The 25,962-nt window shown below is 43.4% G+C and overlaps 1 protein-coding gene and 1 long non-coding RNA gene across 5 annotated transcripts in view; one reads left to right on the top strand and one right to left on the bottom strand.

Moving 5' to 3' along the window:
• Window positions 1-25,962, bottom strand: part of kiaa1549lb (KIAA1549-like b) — a 196,258-nt gene that overhangs the window by 21,269 nt on the left and 149,027 nt on the right. For all 4 annotated transcript variants that reach the window (XM_084409249.1, XM_084409246.1, XM_084409247.1 and 1 more), the window contains 2 exons: window positions 5,217-5,597; window positions 3,031-3,128 (listed from right to left, as the gene is read on the bottom strand). In XM_084409249.1, coding sequence (XP_084265375.1) covers window positions 3,031-3,128; window positions 5,217-5,597 — 479 coding nt within the window. The remainder of the gene's footprint in view (window positions 1-3,030; window positions 3,129-5,216; window positions 5,598-25,962) is intronic.
• LOC311290640 lies at window positions 15,097-17,546 on the top strand. The gene is made up of 6 exons (XR_014627426.1): window positions 15,097-15,216; window positions 15,341-15,638; window positions 15,734-15,794; window positions 16,913-17,006; window positions 17,097-17,215; window positions 17,321-17,546. It is a non-coding gene; the product is annotated as an uncharacterized lncRNA (long non-coding RNA).

The following is a 25,962-nucleotide window of genomic DNA, read 5'->3' as shown; positions in this document are numbered from 1 at the left end:
AGGCTCAACAGGACCGGCGCGAAGAACGGATTCAAAAGATCCGGCGCGAAACACGGTCCGGACAGTGCCGACGCGAAGAGCTGGCTGCACGGGCATGACGAAACGTGAAGGCTTGACTGGTCTGATGTGATGCGCTTCTTTCTCCGCTTCCTCACCCTCCTGAACGTCATCGAACATAGCTTGAAAGTGCTGCATAAATACCTCGAATTAGGGGAAGGCGGATCCATCCGTTTTCCAGACCGTGACGAGCCAATCCAATGCGCAGCCAGAGAGCAGTGAACAAACAAAGGCGATCTTATCGGCATCAGTAGGATAAAGCGAATGCTGCTGGGTGAAATACAGAGAGCATCTGGAAACAAAGTCTTTGAATTTACCAGGATCTCCGGTGAACTTTTCGGGGAATGCGAGGTGAGGGCTCGTACTTTCGATAGTCAGAGGCTCGGAAGCATGTGCTGGTGCAGGAGATGCTGACGCTGGAGATGAAGCCACAGCAGACTTTTGCAAAAATTGAACAGCCTTGAGCAGTTCCTCCGTTACTGAGGTCAGGCGAGACAGCTGGAGCTGATGCGTGGCAAGCAGGGAAGCTCAAGCGGTGACTGCAGCATACAGAGTAGACATAGTTGCTGGATCTTCGTTTTGGGTGCAGTATTCTGTTATGAATGAGATGACAGAGGCAGATCCAAGTGCAACAATTTATTCAACTCAGTCAAAGATTAGATTCAGCATCAACAGATTCAGGGTTAAACAAAGGCATGTCGAGAACCAGGCTGGAGATCATGGGCAGGCTGCAGGCAAACGGAATCCAGAAACAGGCAGAGGGTCACTAGGCAGGCTGCAACAATCAGAGAGATTCAGCAAGGCAAGAGTCAAGACACAGGTAGGCAAGAAAAACCAGGAACGCTCAGACATGCACACAACAGTGAAACAATACTGCACAAAGAGACGCCAGGTTAACAAGCCAGATATAGGTTAACTGATCAGAGTTAAATCAATACAGGTGATAGTCAATCAGCAGTCAACAATGCATACTAGAAAGCAAGTACGCGAGTCCATAAACATACAAAAGGGGGCGCTGAAACTTGAGTGAGAATAATCCAAAAGGGCTGGCTACCGTCACAATATCATATATAAAGGCTAGATGTCTCGTGCGCACTGCTGGCCAATGGAGGTCGACGTCCGCACGTGGCGGCCATCTTGCCACAGTGTACTCGCTCACTACTTCAATGGTGCATGTACTTTTAAATAACCATAACTTGCTCATTTTTCTACCGATTTTCAAACGGTTTGGTTTGTTATAAACGTCAGAGATGTAGTTATGACACTGCATACATACACTGCATACATATGAAAAATTATAACATACATGTTCAAGCATTCGGAATTATAGCCACGTTAATAATGTTTGTAAGAAACCAAACCGTTTGTAAATCCGTCAAGATTTCAGTGAGATAAGAGGATTTGTGTGCATGTTGATCATTCACCTTAATGCACAGAGCACTGTCACAAGATGGCCGAACGATGATGCCGGAAGTGACTGCGCCATAAGACATCTAGCGTTTATATATGATATCTATGGCTTCCACAGCCACAACATCCGCCATTGCTTCTCCTTCTCCGGTAACGCACACCAGTCCTGTGGCCATCATGGCGCCCTACTCTGGCTCGGCGGAGAATTGCAACGGATTCCTTTTACAATGCTCACTGGCTCTAGAGATGCAACGCAGCGTTTTGCCACAGATCGAGCCAAGATTGCCTTAATTATATCCTTGCGGTCAGGGCGAGCTTTACAGTGGGCCGAAATTCTCTAGACTCAAGCAGGACCGGTAACTCAATCCCTGGATAGTTTCACAAGACACTTCCGCCAGGTCTTTGGTTAACCACAAGGAGATTCAACCATTGGTAAGCAACTATATCATCTTAAACAGGAAAAAATGTCCATTTCTGATTATTCCTTGAAGTTTCGCACCCTTGCAGCGGCCAGTGGATGGAACGAAAGCTCGCTCCTGACCACCTATTGGCAGGGACTGGGTCCAGGTCTGCGATTGCATCTCGCTATGGGACTCAATGGGACTTGAAAAGTTCATTCAACTATCACTCCAAGTGGCGCGCCATGTGCAGCATTGTCTGGATGAACAACCGAGCCAGTATTTCCCCCATCATCTCCGCCAGCCAAAGTTTCCCAACGCTCCAGAACCAGACACCGAACCAATGCAACTTGGTAACACTCGTTTGCCTTTTTGCCGGCAGAGAAGGATGGCCCAGGGTCTGTGTTTATACTGTGGTGCCTCAGGACACATCAGATACACATGTCCCATCCGTCCTCCAAGACCCACGGTGAGCTTTATTTACGACCCCTCTGTTGAAATTAAACCACTTACCACAGTTGTAGTACTGACTGCAGTCCATGTATCTGTTTCTATACCAGCCCTCATTGACTCTGGGTCAGCCGGAAATTTAATCTCCGAGGAGCTCTGCCGCCAGCTCAAGCTCAAGAAGAGGTTCCCCGAAACCAGTTACCAGGTTCACTTAGTGATTGGAAAACCACTCTGTAAACGCAATATTCACTTTTCACTAAACAGCTCTGTGAAATCTAGTGAGAAGTGTCTGAGTTTGCTGCTCTAAAATGTTAGTCTGGAGCCCAGCAATAACTTTGCATGAGGGACAGACCAAAATTTCTGTCATTAATCAAACTTGGCACGGTGCGTTGGTTACAACAATGACATTGTTGACATTGTTGGAAGCTCTCCTTTTCAGTGCATAACAACTTAATAATGGCAAGCTTAGAGGACTTATATAGCGCACAAGTCGTACATACTTTATTGGTACTTTAATGTCATTTTTGGAGCTTGATAGCTCTATCCACATTTACTTTAGCTGTTAGACTTGTGAACTTTTGTGTTCCACGGAAGACAGAAAGTCATTTGGTTTTGAGTAAATGATGGAACAAAAATAAATGCTGAATAAACTGATGCACTAGTCACTGCCATGACGGGAAAAAAGAGGTGTAACAAGGTGTGTGTATGTTCTGACCGTTGCAGTGAGGACTCAGGTGGAGGGCCTGTTCTTGGTGGGACGGGGGGTGGAGGAGACCCAAGAGCCATGTCAGGAAGCTGAGTGAACCTGAATGTCTTTTTGAGAAATTTGCATATTACCGTTTAGTTCACATAACGCTCAAGTGATATGGGTTTTGACCAAGGAAAGAAGTTTTGGTAACATTTTCTATGAAGTCTGCATTTATTATGTATCACAAGGGTATTATTAAAGGGATAGTTCACCCAAAAATGAAAATTAGCCCATGATTTACTCACCCTCAAGTCATCCTAGGTGTATATGACATTCTTCTTTCAGACGAATACAGTTGGAGTTATATTAAAAAATGTCCTGGCTCTTCCAAGCTTTATAATGCCAGTGAATGGCTTTGATGAGTCCATCAAATCGCACCCAACCATGATAAAAGTGCTCCACGCGGCTCCAGGGGGTTAATAAAGGCCTTCTAAACTGAAGTGATGTGTTCGTGTAAGAAAAATATTCATATTTAAAACTTTATCGACTAAAATAACTAGCTTCCGGCAGACGGCCGTACGCATTGATTTATGGCGAAAGAGTAACCCTTGACCTTGACCTTGACGCACAACGTAATGACGAACGCGGAAGTGCAGAGGATAGAGCAAAACAAAACACCAGTCACGAATAAGAAGTCTGAAATGACAATTTTTAAAGAGAAATGTCGGAGGAGCTTGAGTTTGTTATCCAGCCCTGTTTGTTTGAACTACTTCAAAAAATATAAAGCCATTCACTGCCATTATAAAGCTTGGAAGATCCAGGAAATGTTTTAATATAACTCTGATTGTATTCAACTGAAAGAAGAATGTCACATTCACCTAGGATGACTTGAGGGTGAGTAAATCATGGGCTAATTTTCATTTTCAATGCCTTATGAACAACCTTAAAATGTGTTGTGTCATCTCATGAATAATGGTAACAACAGTAATAAAACTTACCTATTTGTGGTTATAACTATTAAGAGTATGATGATTTATAACACACAATCAACATGATTTTATCCACACAGTTATAATGGATTACATATCCCATAGTTTCATATCTTTTACTTTCCCAAGTCTCATATCTTGACATTGTCTACTTAAGACCTGCACAATATCATACTACATCTTATGAGTGGTATTTTACTGCTTAAAGTATAGTGACAAAAACAAAACCTTCTTTTAAACATCTAAAAAGCTTCATAATGTGGTCTTAATATTAATAAGTGGTCTTTGTCTGCTTTAAGTAAAGTTACAAAAGTATTCTTTTAAACAGCCATGAGATATCATGAATTGGTTATAAGACATTTCCCTTAAGGTAAAATCAAAGTTTTGTGGAAAAGTACAAATAAAACAATACATTCAAAATGCAAATCATGTTCTATTCATAAAAATTGTAAAATTACAAGGCTTTACCAGTTCTAATAAGTAGGTAGGTATTATTACTGTTGTTTATAATGAAATGATAAACTCATTATAAGGTTGTTTATAAGGCATTATGTGTGCATTATAATGCATTAAGAATTCCCTTATTATGCATTGTAAATGCAGGCTTCATCTGGTGTTGTAATGCATTGTTCTCTTAAAAGTTATAACCACAAATAAGTAAGTATTATAATGCATTGTAACTATTGTTAAGATAAATTTTTAAGGCATTATGCATGTATTATAATGCATTAAGAATACCAGTATAATGCATTATAAATACAGGCTTCAAAGAAAGTGTTACCAAAGTTTTTAACAAGGAAGCTTTTTGTTGATACATCTGTACATATATACACAAATCTTTTCGACATTTGAATGATAATAAATTAGATTTCAGACATTGCTTGATTTTACACATGCACACAAAAAGGCTTTGTAATAACACTGTTAATCGGCACAATTACTTCACTACTTCTGATATCAAAACGAGAAAATGTTAGCTGATTAATCAGCAATAAAAAAAAAGAGAGATAATAGATTTCTTTAATAAAAAAAAAAACATTAAACAATAGTAATTATTCCAAACTTTTGATCAGTAGTGTAAATCAAGTCATTTTACTTCCATAATCTTATTTAAGCAAGTTGTATGCAAGTAAATAAGGTCAATTTTGATTCCATGTTGACATTAATACGAATAAGACTAATAAGTGTTTATAATGGCTTTAGTGACAGAATGTACAACTGTACCTGTTTGGCCAGACTGCACTGGTAAGGGTCTGGTTTATAGGCTGGCACCCACTGCAGGCCTCCCTGCCCTTGACTCTTGGTGACTGGCGCACTGGTCACCACCTCCGAGTATGGGATGACTGGACCCAAGTCATAGGGACCCAGCGACTGATGTTGATGGTGGGAGTGATAGTGGTGGTGGCTGGAGGTGGAGTGGCCAGCTGAAGCTAGGCTAAAGGCTTCCTCTAGCAGGAGATGCATCTGCTGACGAACCTCATCTATGGAAGGCTGAGAGCTCAGCGTTGATGTCTCAGATTGACCTTTGATTTGTCGACCACAGCCAAAATAATGGCGGGCTGCTAGACGGTCGACGTCAGTCTCTTCAATAATCTCCGGCTCAGTCTGCAACAGAAAAAGAAAACAAACACAAACAGACTCGCATGTATTTAAAAGCTGCTGAATTGTGATGTTCAAAATAAATTTAAAGGTTTAATATTTAATTATTAAATTTAATAAATTTACAATTAAAATGTAATTGTTCACACAAATATTTAAATTCCGTGATCTTCATTGTTCAGATGGTTTTCTTTCTTTTGTGGGAGATTGATTAGCATTCAGTGTGTTATAATGTGTATAAAAAATGGGGTAATAAAGCTTCAAAATCTTATTTCTGCAGTTGCAGATTCAAACATAGTGCATAAATAGTCCAGTACACCAGGTTTGGCATTAAACAATGCTAAACACCATTGGCTCTCCATTGGCAGAGTAGAAGAAAAACTATGTAATCATATGGACTACTTTTATGATGCTTTTATGTTGTTTTTGTCCCTGGTCACTGTATGGAAAGGAATTAACATTCTTCAAAACATCTGTTTTTGATCTACATCTGTCAGAAAATATCATACAGGTTTAGGAGAATATGAGGGTCAGTAAATGATGACAATTTTAACTGTTTTAAATATTCCTCTTTTTTTTTTACACATCAAAGGGTTTAAACAGCTGAAACATTATGAAACTAACACAATATTAGGACAGGACAGACAAGGACAAACCAGACAGGAACTCTCAGTGCCTGTTTTGAGCTCCTTGAGATCCTGTTGACATGCAGAAATTATTAGTCAAGTATGACAAAGAAAAAAGCCAAGAAAAAAATGAAAATGTTTACAATGACTCCAACCTGATATTTTACTAAAGAGCCCCTAAAAAGTCATGGTGATGGAAAAAAGTACATATATCTTTGCTTTCACTTTCTCTCGCAAAATCTTTGCATTCACTGAGAAACTTTGCGTTCCCTTTCAAAAGCTCCTCTTAATGCTGCGCTGAGCACCATGGGAAAACTTTGTGTGTGACCGGCTGTAAATAATGAGTGTAACTGAAATTGGCCTTGAACTTGAAATTATGTTTTATTAACAAAGTTTGGGAGGAACACAATCAAATGATCTACCCAATCATCATGTCATTCCAACCAGCAGTCAGCAATCAGTAATCAACATGTCTACCCAATCAGCATGATTGGAGGCCTATATACACAGTTGACCCACCTACGTTCCTTGACAGTTTTCAGCATTTGGCCCCGCCCTACTTTACCATCATATCCGAATTGAGCACTTCCCGTCCAATAAAGAATCTTTCATCCTTGAGGAATCTTTGCCGCAACCCTCTGGTGTTATCTCGTGGGCGTCAGGCCAAAAAAACGGGTCCCAGTACGCCGAAACGCCGAGGCCTACCCTCGCCACCACGGGCGAAACATCCGTGATCTCCTTCTGCGTCTTTCTCTAATCCGGCCCATTCAATAATTTATGCCATAGAGAAATGGACAGTAAGGCCCGTCTAGCACCGAGCTCACGTCTCGGGCAATGCCGCCCTCTTCACGCAAAGGAATGGGCCTTCCTCCAGCATCAGGTCACCAGTAAGCCGCGCTGCAGATTCAGTCCAGGCCAGCTCACACTCTCAACCCCAGCTGGCTCAACTCTGTGAGAGCACAGCTCAAACCCCTCTCGTTTTCTGTCCCTGGTTGAATTTCGCATCGCTTCAGTCGCTAAATCACAAGCACAGTTTATGCCATCTGGATACTTTGTTACTAAAATTTTTTACTGATAAACACCATTAAAAAAAAAAAATTAGTTCCCGCAAAAATCAGTATTGTATCTGGTCGGTATTGAAAAGTAAATTTTTCATTTTACATAAAATGTGTTATTCTCACGTCCACATGTCCATATTTGCTGTGTTATTCTGTCATGTTTTCTCCCTTTCTTTCTAAACCACGGCAAATGCCAGTCTCCCTTCTCTGCAGAATACGTTACATCCGCTCAACCAATCACAGCGCACTATTCCATGCATTGTAAACCGTAACGGTGGTGATTTGAATACACCCGGCATCCTAGTTTTCCTTATCTACTTTGTACTTTGTGATCAACAAACAAACAAAACAAACAAAATAATTTTGACAGCATTGAATGTGTGGTGGTTTCTGCGGTGGGGAAGAAACGTAAGCCATCGAAATCTAATCATTTACGTGAGGAAAAAGATGAGGCACTCGGGAGGAGGAAAAATGCTGGCTGTTGTTTACACGACAGCATCAAACTTATGTCACGCTGACACATTGACCCCAGGTGATCTTTTGAAAAACGTTCAATTGTTTTACTCAAAGTCAATGAAAACCGAGCAGCACCAAGCCATTTTACAGCTGATTGCCGTCAAAAAAGTTCAGCTGCGACGCCCGGCTAATTGAATGTATTTTTAGTCCAGTGCCTGTATATAAGATATTGACCAAGTTCAGAGGCTGTCATATGTGGATCAACTTACTTTGTTGTGTATTTTCAACAGTTTCAATATGAAAAATAACTTTTATATTGATTCAATGAATTGCATAAAAAAAAAAAAAAAAAAGTGTCATGGATTTATTGCATTTTGGGGAAATTGTTTTTCTGGTTTTATAATAAATCTTTGAAAATCTAAATCTGGATTTGAATTTTTTTATGTTATTATAACCTAAAGATGCTATGTGAAAGTTTGAAACAGAAAAAAATGGTTTTCATCTTGCCACTTTCTTGGTAAAGAAAACACATTTTTACTCAAATTAATCAGAATGGATTTATTGCGTTTTGGAACCAAACACTTCAAATGATCATCTAAATCGTAATCGGTTACCTAACGTAACCTCTGTTCTCTCCAGAAGAGAGTATTGCGTAAGTTGCTTACGCTACGGGTAAAGTCATCTTTTCTCGAGATATGAAGCCAAAAAATTATCCTTAATTTTTATAATCTTGTCAACGCAGTGCAGCAGCAGGCAGACCTAGAGCAGGCTATCTAGCGTGCTCATTGGCTGCCCTGCGGCAACTGCAGCAGCCTACCACTGAGCCTGGCGTGACGTCACGCCCAATGGGGGCGCTTGGCGCCCTCACGCGTCACAGCCCGCCAGAAGGGGCGTGGTTAAGCGTATAAAAGGAAGGCTCGGAGGCTGGTTCACTGGTTTTCGTCAATGAAGCGAATGAGCTCGTGGCGCGAGCACGGCGGGTTACGCAATACTCGTTCACTCTTCTAGAGAGAACAGATGTTACGTTAGGTAACCGATTACGTTCTCTTACGAGAGGTTCTCTCGCATTGCGTAAGTTGCTTACGCTACGGGAACACCCTTGTCAACGCCGTGCGCGCCCAGCATCCACTGAATGAGTCCCAGGGAAAGCCCGGGGAACACGATAAGTGGGAGCCGGGCGGCCAACAGAATGGCTAGCGCATGTACATAAGCACACAGTAGGGAGTTCAGAGCGGCCCAGCCGGTCTGTACTGAAACTGACACAACCCTTTATAGTGCAGCTCAACCAGGAGAGCTAAATCGAACAGCAGTAGCCTGCGCACGAGAATGTGGGCCGGGCATACGCGCGACTTAGACTGATAAAAGTTTAGCCTGCAGGGCGGGAACTTCCAGGTTGTAAAACCTAACAAATGTAGAAGGGGAGGCCCAGCCCGCCGCCGTACAAATGTCATGAATGGAAATCCCGCTGGACCAAGCCCACGACGAGGCCATGCCTCTAGTGGAGTGAGCTCTGATGCCCAAGGGGCACTGCAGGTTTTTAGATGCGTAAGCAGCCGCAATAGCGTCCACTATCCATCTGGACAGACTGTGTTTCGAGGCGGCGAGACCCTTGGTGCGCCCACCAAACAAAACGAAAAGCTGCTTCGAGCGCCTGACAGCGGCGGAGCGCGTGACGTAATTTCTCAGTGCTCTGACAGGGCAGAGGAGGTTATTATCGACCTCGCTGCCGGATGCCGGCAAAGCTGAGAGAGAAATGAGAAGGGAGTGCCCATCACTTTGGGGACATAACCGTGCCTCGGTTTGAGAATGACTTTCGAGTCATTAGGTCCGAACTCGAGGCACGCGGCATTAACTGATAACGCGTGTAGGTCACCCACACGTTTGACTGATGACAGAGCTATCAGAAAAACGGTTTTGAGCGTGAGATATTTGAAATCCACAGTTTCTATCGGTTCAAAGGGATGCGCTTTCAGGGGCGCTTTCAGCCTCTAGGACCAGGGAAAGATCCCAAATAGGAACCGACGGGGGCCGCGGGGGATTCATCCTCCTGGCTCCTCTAAGGAAGCGGATGATGAACTCGTTCCTTCCTAATGCGCGGCCATGCGCCGAGTCGGCGAACGCTGAAATGGCCGCAACATACACTTTGAGCGTGGAGGGGGACCTGCCCATGTCCAACAGCTCTTGAAGGAAGCAAAGCACCCGCGAGACCCCACACGTATGTGGGTCCAAATCTTTGGCGGTGCACCACTTATTGAACACAGACCATTTCGACGCGTAGAGCCGTCTCGTAGAGGAAGCTCTAGACTGTGTGATTGTGTGGCAGATTTTGGCAGGTCAACGGGTATTCGTTGATTATCCATGCATGCAGAGACCAGCGCTTGAGAGAGAAGGTCTCTCCTCACCGGGATCGGCCATGGGGCTGTCTGCCAGCCGCATTAACTCCGGGAACCACGTTTGATTCTCCCAGTGTGGGGCTATGAGGATCACCGAGTGGCGCGCTTCCCTGATTCTCCCGATGACCTGTGGCAACAGTGAGACAGGGGGGAAAGCGTACAGCGGGCCGCTGGGTCAGGTTTGGGCCAGCGCATCCTCGTTCTCTGAAAAGAACCTTGGGCAGTGAGCGTTGTCTTTTGACGCAAAAAGGTCGACTTTCGCTTTGCCGAAAAGGCGCCACAATAACTGGACTGTCTGGGGATGCAAAAAACATTCTCCCGGGGGAACATTGTCTCTGGACAGTCTGTCTGGACCATCGTTCAGGTGACCGGGCACATGCGCGGCTCTCAGCGAGCGCAGTGAGTGCTGAGCCTAAACGAGGAGGGGTTCCGCCAGGGCGCAGAGAATTTTGGATCTGACACCGCCCTGACGGTTCACGTAGGACACCACTGACGTATTGTCCGTGCGGACTAGTACATGGTGATCCCGCAGGTATGGGAGGAAGTGCTTCAGCGCATTCTCGACCGCCAGCATCTCTAGACAGTTTATGTGAAGGCGATTCTCCTGGTCTGACCAGAGGCCATAGACCGGTCTGCCCTCGAAAAGAGCCCCCCAACCTAGGTTGGAGGCATCTGTCAAGACAACTTTTCGGTGCGAGACAACTCCCATTGTCACCCCCGTGTGGTACCATTCGGCCGCCAGCCAGGGCTGCAGGGCTGAAACACAGCCCTGATTCACACTGATTCGCGAGCCGCCGGCAGTCCAGGCTCGGTGAGGCACTCGCGCTTTCAGCCAGCGTTGTAGCGGGCGCATGCGCAGTAAGCCCAGCTGGAGCACAGCTGCAGCTGAGGCCATATGGCCCAACATTCTCTGAAATGTTTTCAGCGGGACCTGGCTGCCTGTGTGGAAAGACGCGGCGAGATGTCGAATGCGGCGCGCACGCTGCATTGACAATCTGGCCGTCATAGCCACCGAGTCCAGTTCTATTCCCAGAAAGGAAATTGACTGACTGGGCAGTAATGAGCTCTTGGTCCAGTTGACCGAGAGACCCAGGCTTTCCAGATGGCTGAGGAGCGCTGTTCTGTGAGACATGAGCTCTGTCTCTGACTGCGCCAGTATCAGCCAGTCGCCCAGATAGTTCAATATCCGCATCCCCTGTCTTCTCAGGGGAGCGAGAGCCGCGTCCATGCACTTCGTGAATGTACGGGGTGCTAAAGACAGGCCGAACGGCAGGACGGTGTATTGATATACCTGACCGTCGAAGGCGAATCTCAAGAATGGCCTGTGACGGGGTATAATCTGGATCTGAAAATATGCGTCTTTCAGATCGAGAGAGATAAACCAGTCCCTCGGGCGAATTTGCGCGAGGATTTGTCTGGTTGTGATCATTTTGAACGGCCGTCCCCGTCACTGGGCCTGTGACGGGGTATAATCTGGATCTGAAAATATGCGTCTTTCAGATCGAGAGAGATAAACCAGTCCCTCGGGCGAATTTGCGCGAGGATTTGTCTGGTTGTGATCATTTTGAACGGCCGTCTCATGAGAGCTTTGTTCAAATAATCTCAAATCTAAAATAGGTCTTAGAGCTCCGTCCTTCTTGGGTACGAGGAAATAACGGCTGTAAAAGCCCGTCTCGCTCAGAGAAGGATGCACCTTTTCTATAGCCCCCTTGCACAGCAGCTTTGCTATTTCTGCCTGAAGTAGGTGCGCTACTTCTGTATTCACTCTCGTCTCGGTCCGTGCTCGAAAGCGCGGGGGACGGCGAGCGAATTGTAGCGAATAGCCCTGCTTTATAGTATTTAGCACCCATTCTTACACGCCCGGAATCCCAGCCCAATTCCAATGGGAAGCCCATGCTTTCGCACGCATAGCTAGGGGTCGAATGGTCTCTGGGTTCAGATCGCCGCACTGCGCGGGATGGGGAACCTGTATCAGAGAGGATGGGGCGGCAGGCTCGCTGACAGCGGTGGCTGGCTGGACAGCACACAACGGCTCGGTCGCTATGGACGGAGAACATTTTGTGGCGAGAAACCCGTGGCGCGAGAGCAGTGACACTGCATGAAAAGTGGGATTTTCGACAGTTACCGGCACTGTAGATTGTCGTGGAAGTTCAGGTTTACGACTGCAAACGGCAATTTACAGGCAACACTGCAAACTGTCGGAAATTGTCGGAAATTGACGTGGGACTTGCTTGCCCCGTGACCCCCCTCCCTCTAATGCTTTAACATGTAAATGAGACTGCTGTGAGCTTTACAAATGCAAATGAGGGTAGCAGGAGGAGTTTTATCCCAGGTGACTCAAAGGTATTAACTTAATTCTAAAAAAAATACAATATTTATTTATAACGCACAATTAAAAACAGCCAAGGCTGACCAAAGTGCTGTACAGGGCAATAGATAAAATGCAGGGCAGAAACAGGACAATTAAAAAAAAAAAAAAAATAGTTGTGTCAAGGGGTATTAAAGTTTTCAAGGATGTTTTGAAGATGGAAATTGAGGGAGCTAGTCTGATATAGAGGGGTAGACTGTTCCAAAGTTTTGGGCCAGCAGTCGCAAAAGTGCAGTCGCCTCGTTTTTTAAGTCTGGATCTGGGCACGATGAGAAGACAGTGATCACTGGATCTCAAAGTACAAGATGGAGTGTACGGGCAGAGGAGATTGGTCAGATATTGGGGGGCCGGTTTGTTAAGAGCTTTATACACAAATAGTAAAATTTTAAAATCAATCCTGAATGTGACAGGTAGCCAGTGGAGTTTGAATAAATAGGGGTGATCGACTCATATTTGCGTGTCCCGGTGAGAAGTCTAGCTGCTGCGTTTTGAACTAGCTGTAGACGAGAGAGAGAGGCCTGAGATAGCCCAAAATAAAGTGAGTTACAATAGTCTAAGGCCATCCTTAAAAATATTTTTGTATGCCGTAACCCGACCGACCCTGTCAGTTTAGTAGCCTACCGACCCAATTATTTATTTGTTCCCCCTTTTAGTCCGACCGACTTGCCGGCTGAAACTTGTGTTAAGACCGACCGCTTTTTTGTAACTCTTCAAACAACTAATATAAATGCAATAAAATAATAGTTATTAAGTATTGTGAATATAAATTCCGTAGGCCTGCATACAAACATAAGCTATAGCAGTGTGATTTTTATTTCAAAATAAGAGATTTTTGTTTAACAGTAACACCAGTGACACAACTCCAGGGGACCACTACTTTCATTATAAATTTTATAATATGTATTCTGCATTTTTTTATATATATCATTTACATAATATATTTGATAGTTATGTATACATTATTGTATTTTAAATGGTGTAAAAATCTGTTATTGACCTCAAAATAAAGCATTTTCCCTCTGTACATGACTGTGGGGACGAGCACTTCTGTGGTGCTTGAAATTCTATATAATTCATAAAAATCAAATATTGCCACTTTGATGGCTCAAGAGGGTGTAATTGTTCAAATAACATATTGTTTTATTTTAAAATGTAAAGAAATTGTAACCCTAAAGTGTTTTTTAAGTGTAATATTTCTGTAAAGGCTAGGGACAGAAAAATTGACATTTTCATAGAATGACCCTCTTACATTTTAGCTTAAATTTATATATTTAATGAAAGTAGCTAGATTAGTTACTATGTGTCATTAGCAATAGCCAATGTTATGTAAAAAAGACACAAAACCATTTATTTCAACAATTAATTTCAATCAGGCTTTGCCACAAAGGTAAAATGTGCATTCCATGCAAACAGCATCACAATCTCTTAGAGCCCAACCACTGTGCATAATACAACACGAACAGAAGATTGTATTTGACTCATGTTGCATACACATACGCAATGACAAGAATTATGCCTACTGTACATATAGAGTTACAACTACGATTAGAGTTGTTTACATAAAATGTACCTCGTTTCTATTTTGCATTAAAAATGTTTGTGGCCCCTTTAAGAAATCCCTCTCTTCTCGCGATACTATTCACTTGTGCTGGACGCGTGCGCGCGACCAGAGAACGGCAGCCATTTTTCATTGTTTAGGAGAGCTCCATGACGGTGCGTGCATCGATCGGATTCTGTGTTATACGTTCTTCTTTCTTGGTAAATATTACTACAATATCTTTAATATGCACAAATAAGTTGTGAAGCGAAGTTAAAAGAACATTTGATGTGTACATTTTTGTTTATAGATTTATTTGGAGCGCATGTGTGATGAGTGAACCTCGTGGTGATCGGACGGTAAGGATTGGTATGTACGTTTTATGGTTTATGGGGGAAATTACTGATGGCATGTTTATTTGATAAATCTGTTAATGAGTTGAATCTATATTCTGTGATTATACAGTATAACTTTATGGTTAAATGCATATTTCTGGTTCCGCGTGGCATGATTAAACGTGGGTTGTGGCTTTGTTAAAGTGCTTTTATTTCTCTTGTAACTTAGGCCTAAGTTACCTCAGCCACTGCCGTATTCCAGTTTGTGTTATTGTATTTAATTGTAGCCTAACATATTTTGGTTTGGAGAAATCAATTTAAATCTGACCAGTTGCAGTGTATTACACTGCATTTCAGTTTGAATTGAGTTAAGTATTCTGTGGATTTGGGCATTGATCCACTGGTTAAGCTTTTTGTGACATTTGATTGTCATCTTCAAATTTACTGTAAACTGTTTCTACAATTTCTTTTTTTTTTTTCTTGTGAAATCTCTTCGAACAAGGCAAACTTTTTTCTTGCTTCCATTGACCGCTGTCACTTATTTTAAACAGCAGTCAGAATAAAACCCCAATTTCAAAAAGCATAGTTTGCTTCCGGTGTGTATTTCTGCAATTTCACCCGATTGCATTTTTTCTCCTTTGTTTAATTTTACTGTGACTTATGTTGTTCTTATTAATTTTACTGTGACTTATGTTGTTCTTATTAATATCACTCTCGATTAATTGTTTTCCAGCTGCCTTTAAGACATATTACACGACGGTGCGCAGGAGCTTCAGGTACAAACAACCAGATCTTGCATTGCAGGCGGAAGCTGTGGTGAATTCAGCTCGGAGTCGAGCGAGAAGAAAGACGGTAAGATTTATTAGATTAGATTTGTTTTTGGTCAATGTGACTATTTTTCAGGTGCATTAATAGATGTGTGTTGTCCATACGCAGTGCATTGCGCAGTATTGATTGTCTTTATTGGTTTTAACAGCTGCTAAAAGCGAGACAGAGTGTGCTAGCTGAGGATGAGGTGGGCCTTCGTAAGTGTGCTTCCATAGACCTGATGTCTGATGAGGAAGACGGCATCGTCGGCGGGGTGTCTGGATGGATTGTGCGACCTCCGTCCTGTCGCAGCCAGGAGCTCACCGAGCTCTGTACCACGCTGCAGTCGAGATTAGAGTCGACTCCAAAGTACAGGGCAACACACCACAGACGTCTGCAAAATGGACCGAATTCAGACAGAATGCCGCTAGTTACCTGCAGCTGTATTTTGTCAGGCCTTGTGAAATGTAAGAGTTTTTCATGATTTCATCATAAAGCAAGAGGTCATGGGATTGATGGCTATTATTTGTTTAATAATTGTAAATAATCCTGTAATTTACAGGAAGCAGTATGCCATCTTCACAACTCTGAGACAAATTGTGGGAGCTACGAACTGGATCAAGGTAAAAAAAATAAATAAAAGAATCTTACATTTCTAAAGGTAAGATTCAAAGAATATGCTTTCATTCTCTTGTATAAGAAAATAGATCCGTTATAGTTTACGATCTTAAAGGGTAACTAAACCCTAAACCCACTTTTTTTATTTAATGATCTGTAAGAATGAGGCTTTATTAGTGCTGTTCATTGATTCGAGTAACTTTTTTGACATTTGGGTATAAAGTGTTTTAATTTTACAATATATGGTGTAAAAACGTCTGAGTGCTGCCCTCTTAAGGTTGAACGGTGGCTACTGCAGTTGAATTTTCCTATTGGATGTTGCGGTGGCAAGTGACGTAAAAGGTGGCAGGTGACGTAAGCAGGTTCCAGCTCTACCACGCCCCTGGTACGAGCTCACCACGCCCTTGGTATGAGCTAGCGTAGATTTATCTGTGTACAGTGGTCAGGAGGGTACGTAGGTGTAGTGTTGCTGGTTGCAACAGCACTGCTGGACTGCATAGCTTTCCAGCAGACTTGGAAAATAGGCGCCAGTGTTTGCATGCACTTGGCCTGGAAGACCGTGAGTGTGAAACCTGCATTTTCGCGGGATTGCTTCTCCAACGCAATAGAGGTGGAAATGGGCTTCTCCTCCACACAGCTCGCGCTGAAAAGCGACAGTGCAAAATGCTGCTGATTCTGCATGGACTCCACCACCGCAGCGGCGTCTTGATGTGAGTGATCATATATATTTTAATCACAATTTATGGTTAGGCTAAAGTTAATCCTCTGGGGTCGACAAACGCGTCGGCGCATTTTGCTGGATTTTTTCACATAGCGGCAAAATATGAATATGCCTATAGAGAGCGCGCGCTATTGACATCAACTCGATAAAACCAGAGAATGACGGGCTCTGATAAAACTCATCAGATGCACTTTACGTCGTCTTTCGACTCTGTGAGCAAACTCCATTTTAGAGTCTGACAGCAGGTCTCAGGTGCACGCCCCCCCCCGCTCACGGTTCGTCCCCTCTATCTCCGCTGGGGTCTGCCCACTTTTCTAGCATTTTTCAAATATTGACAGTGGGTGGAGTCAGGCTCTGACCAGGGGTTTAGTTACCCTTTAATCATACATTTTGTTTCCATAGAGTAACCTCGCCTCATAACGAGGGCGTAACCTCACATTTACTCAGAGCTATGTCTGCAAGTCCAGATTTTCATGACGCTGATCATGACGACATTGTAAGTAACTTTTACTATTTTCTCCTTGTTTCATTTTACTGTGACTTGCGTTGTTTTTATTCATATCACTCTCATTTAATTGTTTTCCAGCTGCCTGTAAGACATACTACGAGACTGTACCTGAAGCTCCTGCGTACTAACAACCAGATCTGGCATTGCAGGCCGAAGCTGTGAAGAGTTCAGCTCGGAGTCGAGCGAGAAGAAAGAGGGTAAGATTTTTAGTCAATGTGACTATTTTTCACGTGCATTAATAGATGTTTTGTGTCCATACAGTGCATCACAGTACTGATTGTCTGTATTGGTTGTTTTTACAGCTGCTAGAAGCGAGACGGTGTGCTAGGTGAGGATGACGTGGGCATTTGGAAGTGCGCCACCATAGATCTGATGTCCGATGAAGTTCAACCACCAGCCAGGAGCTCACAGAGCTCTGTGCTACGCTGCAGTCGAGATTAGAGGAGACTCCTAAATACAGGGCAACGCACCACAGACGTTTTCAAAGTGGATCGAATTCAGAGAGAACGCCGCTAGTCACCTACAGCTCCGAAGATGAAAATAGACACTGAGCTTCCAATTTGTGTGCAGATGATCTATGCTTTGTACATAGGTGTATATTGTTTTGTGTCTGTGCTAATAAAGCTCTTTCTTTGAATAAACAGCATGTCCCTGGCAAATGTTCCATTCCTTTATAAATTCATGTCCTTGATGGTAATAATAGTGTAGTCCATAGGTTAACAATGACATGAATATACCACAGAATAGCATATTATGAATATAAAAAAAAAATTATATATTATTTATATGAATATTATAATTTTTTGAATTTTTAATGAGCGAGGGTGACCAATAGTAACAGATCTGCAAACCAATCACGAGTTATTTTTCTTGTTTAAACCACGTGGGTTCAACCAATAGTGAGTGAGGAAATTCAAGCCTTTCTCTGGCGGGAGCTGCTATTCATATGGTAATTAGAGCCATTCACACCTCCGGCGCGAGCGCTCTGCATACGTCATGGTTCGTTTCCGGCAATATTCGGCACAGACGAACGCGACGTTCACAGGCTGTAAATTGTCGTTAACTGCCGAAAATTAGGGAGATTTGCGGCCGTTTACGGGGTCGGAAATCCCAATTTTCATGCAGTGTGATGGGGTTAACGTGTTTCTTGGTAAGTGCGCGCGCTCGTGAGCGGGCACAGGGCTTACATACGCAACACGGCCAGTGTTTGGGAGCTTTAGAGGATCTGAATCGCTCTTTATGAGAGTGCGCTCTGTGGGAGATACCGGGGGGATCATGCTTGTGTGTAGGGGTGAACACAGGGATGTGGGCACATTTTCTACACTCATAACACCATCGGCGTGAGTCGGATAACCAGACATTACACTCTTTTTGAGATTTCTCTGGGTCGCCGTAAAAACAGCGTTTGTGTGCAGGCGAGCGAGTTGTATAACTGACTCGTTGGCTGCGGTGTACACTGCTGCAGTAGCCTTTTCTAAGGGGACTGACAGAGGTGGGCGCTTTGATGGCGGTCCGGCCGCGGCGGGACTCAACCATCTTTTCCTCCCTGCGGTTGCTAGGAGGACTTCGCGGGCTCGGGCTTCAACGCTATCTTGGGCCGGGGTCCCCGAGGGGGAGGCGGTCTGTGACGGCTGGTCGAGCGCGATCTAGGGCGACCGCCCTGTCGTCGCTGCGAAGACGGAGGCTGAGAAGAGCGCTGTGACGAGCTGTGTGCAGGAGGCTGATTCTGAGAGCGGCCTGCAGCTGAGCTTGAGCGGCGGGGCAGGAAGAGATTCATAGCCTGCGACGTCTTCTGTACCTCCGAAAAACGATCCACAATCCCGCTTACCGCTGGGCCGAAGAGACCGTTGGGGGAGAGCGGGGCGTTGAGGAACACGGAGCGCTCAGATTCGCTCATATCCGCGAGCGTCAACCAAAGATGCTCACTCGGACAGCCCGCCAAATACGCATGCTACTTTATCTGATTATTTGTAAGTGTGAACTCGTGAAACTGACGATGACATTACTGGAACATGCGCTTATCAGAGGCTACAAATATATGTGCAACAGGTGAGCTCTTAAGGTTGTTTTTTTTTCAGTGACTGTTCTGTTTGTGTGTGTGCTACACTGTTTCTGTTACTCTATTGTCAGGAGTTAGTTTCCACCTTGCAGTGTGCTGTCTATTTGCGTCTACAGCGAAAAGAGGAAAATGAGCGTCACTCAAGGAAAACGGTGTGTGTTTCTGTGTTCACGGCTCATGTCTGAATATAAGACATACCAGTTTTGCTTTGTGTGTTTGGGGAAGAGCATGCTGCTTTTGCATTGGAGCACAGCGATTGTGAGCACTGTGAACTGTTCACCATTGAAGTGCTTTGCGCTCGCGAGTCAATCTGGCTGAGGAGTGAGAGACGGGTCTGTCCTTATTGCTCGCTCTCTCTCTCCAGATCAGGATGTCCTCTTGCCTGACTACAAAGCATGCCGCCTCTTCAGTTCGGGCAGAGGACAGTGCATCTCTTGTTTCTGGCGAGATTGATTTTGAGTCACCGCCTCCAAACATTCCTCCTGTGATGATAAAGCGCAGGGGGAACCACTCGAGGTGGTCACTCAAGCAGTGCCTATAAACGCTTAAAGTTAGCATCCTTGACAAGTTAACTTGTTTGGTTTTCCTCTTTGCATTGGTGATGCACTGGAGAGGTGAGGTTATTTTGGGCTCCTGATAATATTTTTTTAATTTTAATTTTAATTTTTGCTTTTATGTCTATATTTTTACTCTAATTTATCTATATAATATTATATTATATATATAAATGTGGAAATGAGAGCACATGTGACAAGTGTACTTCACATTTGTTTTATAGATAAAACAAGGGCAACTCTCACACTAAGAGGCTGCTTAAATTATGTTTTAGAAACAAAGTTCGGGAGGAGCACGTTCAAATAATCAATCCAATCTACTTGTCATCAAACAATTACTATGTCTACCCTATCAGCATGAGAAGAAGCATATATATATTCACTCTGTCAACTCACCTAACATTCCTTGACAGTTTTTCAGCATCCCTCCACCACCCCGACTCCTCACTCTTGGCTCATTCTTTTACAGCCAGGAATACGGGGGGAGTACTCTGGGTTCGGCCGAATACCGAGCCCGGAGCCCTCTCCTCGGACAGCACGCCAAATACGCTTTTATTCTATCTGACTTATTTGTAAGTGTGAACTCGTGAAATTTGTTTTATATCAGGTATATTTTCTGTTACATGTATTTTCTTGTTTAATGTGATATATCTTCACTCTTTGCATTGGTGATGCACTGGAGAGATAAAACAAGGGCGACTCTCACTCTAAGAGGCTGCTTTAATTTGTTTTATATCAAGGAATAAAAGATCAGTGAAACTGCTGAATGCTGTCCTGTTCTTCACAACGCACAAAACACAACACAGACAACAGACCAGTTACACATGGGCATGTGGTTATACGATGATGCCCCAGTCTGAAAAGGCACTCACAGGCTTTCTCTTCCCTGGGAGATCATCATCACTTAAAATGTCAGCGCTCCCCACCAAGCCATGCAGAATAACATCCACGCTGGTGGAGAAGGCATTTCAGTCAGCCAGTCGGGCTGGTGCTGCTCTGCACACTATGGCAGGCGTACCAGGCTGACCTGCTAAAAGAAAGTCTCAAAAGCAGAGTAAGGCTCAGCAGCCTCAGAAAAGACCTGACATCAGTACTACCTTCTAAGAAGAAGAGGTCCTGATTGCTTTGCACCAGGTCTGTGGGGGTGGCCCCTTTTGGGATGGGGTGTGTAAAAATACATCAACTAGCTCCTTCCCGGCACCCTCACAAAACCACTGTAACATCCCTGCCACCTCTTTTGAATGTTCTGTCGCTTCCTGTTGTAACCAGGACACAGAACATTTACCATCCCCCCCAACAGGAAGTATCGGAATTGGTACCCTTTTCCTTGCATGAAAGACACTGCCGGTTATCTCTCCTTGGGTTCTAAAGACAGTTAAAAAAGTTATTTTTGAACTTTAAAAAGAAAACTGAGAACTGAGCCTGATTTCTCCCAAGGTTTTTTTTCTCCATTCTGCTGATGGAGTTTATGTTCCTTGCCACTGTCACCTCTGGCTTGCTTAGTTGGGGGCAATTCAATGCATTGCTCTCCGCGTTTCAATAGCATGGCCTCCTCTACCGTAAAATCAGAGCAGGTGCATTTGCTGTCACAAAAACTGCAATCTCTCCTGTGCAAAGGGGCCATAGAACATTTTCCCACTCACACCCTCTCCTGTCTTTCTGTGATTGGTAGGTTTAGGGGTAGGGTTAGTGTAGGGGGATAGATTATACAGTTTGAACATTAGTAAAACCATTACGCCTATGGAGAGTCCCCGTAAACCACATATCTGTGTGAGTGTGTGTGTGTGTGTGTGTGTGTGTGTGTGTGTGTGTGTGTGTGTGTTTGTGTGTGTGTGTGTTGTGTGTGTGTGTGTGTGTGTGTGTGTGCATGCATGTGAGAGGGAGATTGTGTGTAAGTGTGAGAGAGTGTGAGTGCAAAAGTGAGTTTTCTTTCTACCCCTGCTGTTCCCGCACAAGGTTGCCATTCTTAAATGTGATCTAACAAAGGTAAAGGGAAAATATTAACCAATATGCTGTTTATATTGCTTGTAATTGGGATGAAGTAAAAACTGTTGAGTATTTTAACATAAATTGTTTGATTATGTTGAGTTAAAAACCCCAAAATGCAGCGGGTCCACCAGACCCAAGAACACTGGCTGAATAACAAAAATATGAACACCACACAAGGGTTAATCGCCAGATGGACTGTGTTCGCGTCGTCTGCACAGGTTAGCGCAACAGGATCTGCTTTAGGTTGAGGTTCTGCTTTAAGTTCCTGTCCCTTAGGGCGACTTACACCCTAAGTAGCAGATTTGGGAGAGATTTTACGAAGCAGAGGTGTCCTCTTTGCCTATCATCACCTAAGAACCGCATTTGCCTTTGCACAACAGCAACTACAGAAAAGTGCAGAAGGACGCAAAGCCTATTATGACCAGAAAGAACACAAAGAACTTGACATTGGAGACAAAGTGTGGTACTACAGTTTTGTGCAGTCACGACAATCGACTCCCCATCGCCTGTCAAAGAAGTTTCTGCCTCACTTGACAGGACCCCATGAAATTACATTCAAAAACAAAACAAAACATTCAATTGTCTGCATGAACACCTTACTGTTATCCAAATCGAGATACACCCACTCTGTTGAGATTGTCCCCACTAACAAGAAGTAATTATTATCCCACAGGTGTCATTGCTAATGCTCAATTTCTTAATTTCCTCCTTTCTCTTTCATTCCTCACCTAAACAATTTTAAACCAACAGACACCTTAGTATAGGGCTAAACAGTAGGATTGACCAACTACGTCCATTGTGCCCAAAACGTGGATTGCAGAGTCCCATGAACTACCCGTCATGGCACTCTCGCAACCGATAAAAATACCAACCAAACGGTCCGACTGAATTAAAAGATTCACCGCTAACCATCTGTTCTTTTCTCTCTATTATCAGGATGATATTAAAACCCGCAATCCTGTTTAGCCCCGCAATTGGGGTAATGCCCCAACCCAAAGTCGCGTTGACAGGCCCAGTGTAGAGAATTATACTCTGTAAACAGCCAGAGTTGCTACTAATGAACAGCAAACCCACCCCACTCTTTTGAACCAAACCATCAAAACAAATGAAAAAACCCTTTTTGGTAGTTCAAAGGGATCTCGCTCAAATGAAATTCGTAACCACCCTAATGTTCGAAATTCAGCGTGAAATCAGTTCCTCTATTGATAGCCTAGCCATGGGTAGAATCCCACTGTATATACTTTAATACCCTTTTGTCTACCCCTTTAGCTTTTTATCACCTATCAGCCGACATATATTGGACAGAACTTGAAAATCTTGCAAATTTTTCAAACAGCACTCCTCCTCTCTTGATCCTGAGTTGGAACAAAGGATCAAGAATGAGGCAACTCAGCTAATTGATTTAACCCCCATCAACACAGCCTTAGAGGCAATTGATCGCCTCCCGCCACTCAGTTCCCCCATAATTCGGGCCTGGTCTGCCGCCGACACCGCTCTATGCCCCTCTACTGTCGTAAGCTACATTGTAACATTTACCCTGGCCTTCCTCCTCTACAAAAGGGTTAATGCGATACAAGAATCAATGAGCAAATGCGGAATCTTCAGGAGGGATCAAGAGCGAGCAGAGCCAGAACCCTAACCTGAAAACTCGGCCAATGTAAATGAGATTGCGCCCTTACCCGTGCATCACACCACCAAAACCTAGGGTAGCCAAGAAAAGAAAAAAAGTACAATCATCATCATAATTACCAACCAGTCGCGCCATAGGCCCACAATATCCCAGTCCCAAAATCGAAATCTTGCACCAGAGCTCAGCTAAGTGATGAAGTGTTGTGTTGTGTTTGAATGTATGCCTGCCTCTCTCTCTCACTTGGAACATCACCGATCGAAGGGGGGAATATGTAGGATTATGAGAACCAGAGAACAGGGCTGTTGAGTTATGTTACACTATTGTTGCAGCTAGCGTTGCATTCGGAGGAAAAGAGTGGACGATAGAGATGAATCATCTTTAGCCGTTCTTGGCATATTTATTTTTTAAGCTGCAGACACATCAGTCTCACGGTCAGACAGCTTTCAGTTTTAACTACGGCAAATCAACTGGGACAAACATAATGACGCAAACGCTTCCTCTATAACCTGCACCTTAGTGCCCCCCTGTGGCATAAACATATGAAGAGCTCTTTTCCAAAACGGGATAAACGCCATTTTAAAATTTTTTTTTTGAATTTTGAAGAGAATATGCGGATGTCAGTCATCGCACCGGTGTGGATACTGTCATTCAGAATCACAGATTCTGCTTTTTGGAAGTATGACCAACATAAGAATTTTCACTGGAAAATGTAATCTGAACAAGTAAGCAACATACACTTTTGTTCTGACCAACTAAGGAAAAAAAAGCATTGCAGTAAATCGCGCTGATTAAATCTAACGATCGCCAAACCGTGCAAATTAAACTTTATTCTCAAATTGTTAATGTTGACAACATCAGCATTGCATGACTACATTTAATGTGTATTAGGGCTATCTGTAGTTCAGTTTCCATTTCTGTGCAGTCTAATTTCTAATTGTCATACAAACAAATTAATGTTCCTTAGAACTGGTTCTCTTTGAATTACAAACACACATATCTGTAATTAGATGAATATTTATTGCATTATTCAATATTCCGATGCACGAAAAAAAAAAACGTCTCTGCGTCCGTTTTGAACCCCTTCAAAACACGGAGTTCACGCCACCTTTCAAAAGCCCTTCCGATATTTTTTCCTTGTTTTCGCATGGGCCCGGTTACAGCCTCTTTTTTTCTGTAGCCACTCCGAAGTCCAAAGTCTTTTGCATTTTACAACGGTTGAATCTCCCGTTGTCACTGGTGATTGTTGTTTGAACCTTTCTGGATCCGCCATCAAATTGATAAGTTTAATTATATCAAGTGCTGTGAGACAAGGCTATAAATCTCCACCTCCAACATCCTCACACGCAATATAGCCTACTAGCCGGGACACATCTTTATGTGTAGAGATGTGACATGATGCAAAGACATGCTCGAATTTCCCGCGGAAATCCACCAGTACCACTGGAATTAAAAACATTATTACAAGCTTACCGGTTTGAATTGAGCTAAGGCAAGCAGATAGTTTTGAACACTGGCTTTTTATGTACTTGCTCAAATTTATTTTGGATAATTTTTAACCCAAAAAAGTTACGGACTGCAGCTTTAAGTAAACAAACTAAGGTTGAATTGCTGGTATATTGATTCTCTCAGGTTGTGGTCAAAGAAATCGCATCTAACGCTAGACTTCTGGGACACTTTTCCCTGTTCCTGTATGAAAGAATGTGTGTTTTTAATTAGATTAGTTTGTGTGTATTAGAATAGTTAATAAAGTCTTGTTTGATTTTACATATACACAAGTGTTTTGTGCTTACAAGTTACTGCCTTATACTGTCGATTTTGTTACCTTGCTCATTATCAGTGATCATAATTTTTATATTATTACTGTAGGCCACGGGATAATATTCCTGAATTGATCAAATACTCTTATTTACTGTAATTCAATCACCTTTGAGTTATTCTCATGGGTGGTTACAGGAAGACAGACGGAGACGAGGATATATTTTCCAAAAACGAAGGTTTAATATAATTAAACACAGGACAGCAGAACAGGTAGCAACACACTAAATATAACGGAGATAGGACCAAGACTGACTGAACAGACGTACATTAAATACAAGCACAGATGACACTGATTAACAGACCACAGGTGATACAGATGACGATGATTGACTAAACAGGTGATACAACTGAAATGATAATGACAGTAACCATAGAAACGAAGGATCTTTACCTCTAATAGGTAAGATTAGAGTGGCGGGAAAAGAAAAAAGGAAAACAGGAACCAATCAAAACGCAGGCCATGTCCACACTAAGGCCCTGTTTACACGAGACCGCTCGCGGGTGAAAACGTAAAAATATTTTATCGGATGTGCCTTTCGTTTAGACGGCGACGGCGTTTTTGGGGCTTAAAAACGCAAAAAAAGTGAAACCACCCTCCAGAGTGGAAATCTTAAAAACGCTCCACCGTCGCGTTTCCGTCTAAACGGTAAAAACGCAAAAGTCTGCTAGACAGTGAAGGCACCGATCAGTGCTTCACATTGCCACCTAGCCGCCTGGAGTGCATACTACATTGAATTTCACACACTTTTGCGTCACCATATGCACGCAGATTTCCCCCCCATAACGCTCATCTAAACGCAGAATAAAAAGTGATCACTTTTGCGTTTTCTCTTCAGATCGTTTCCGTGTAAACGTAGCCTAATACGTTTTCGTGTAAGCTTTTTTGAAAACGCA

Source organism: Rutilus rutilus, assembly GCF_951802725.1.
Source record: "Rutilus rutilus genome assembly, chromosome: 5".
Lineage (NCBI taxonomy): Eukaryota > Metazoa > Chordata > Actinopteri > Cypriniformes > Leuciscidae > Rutilus > Rutilus rutilus.
This window is presented reverse-complemented; position numbering and strand designations above follow the sequence as displayed.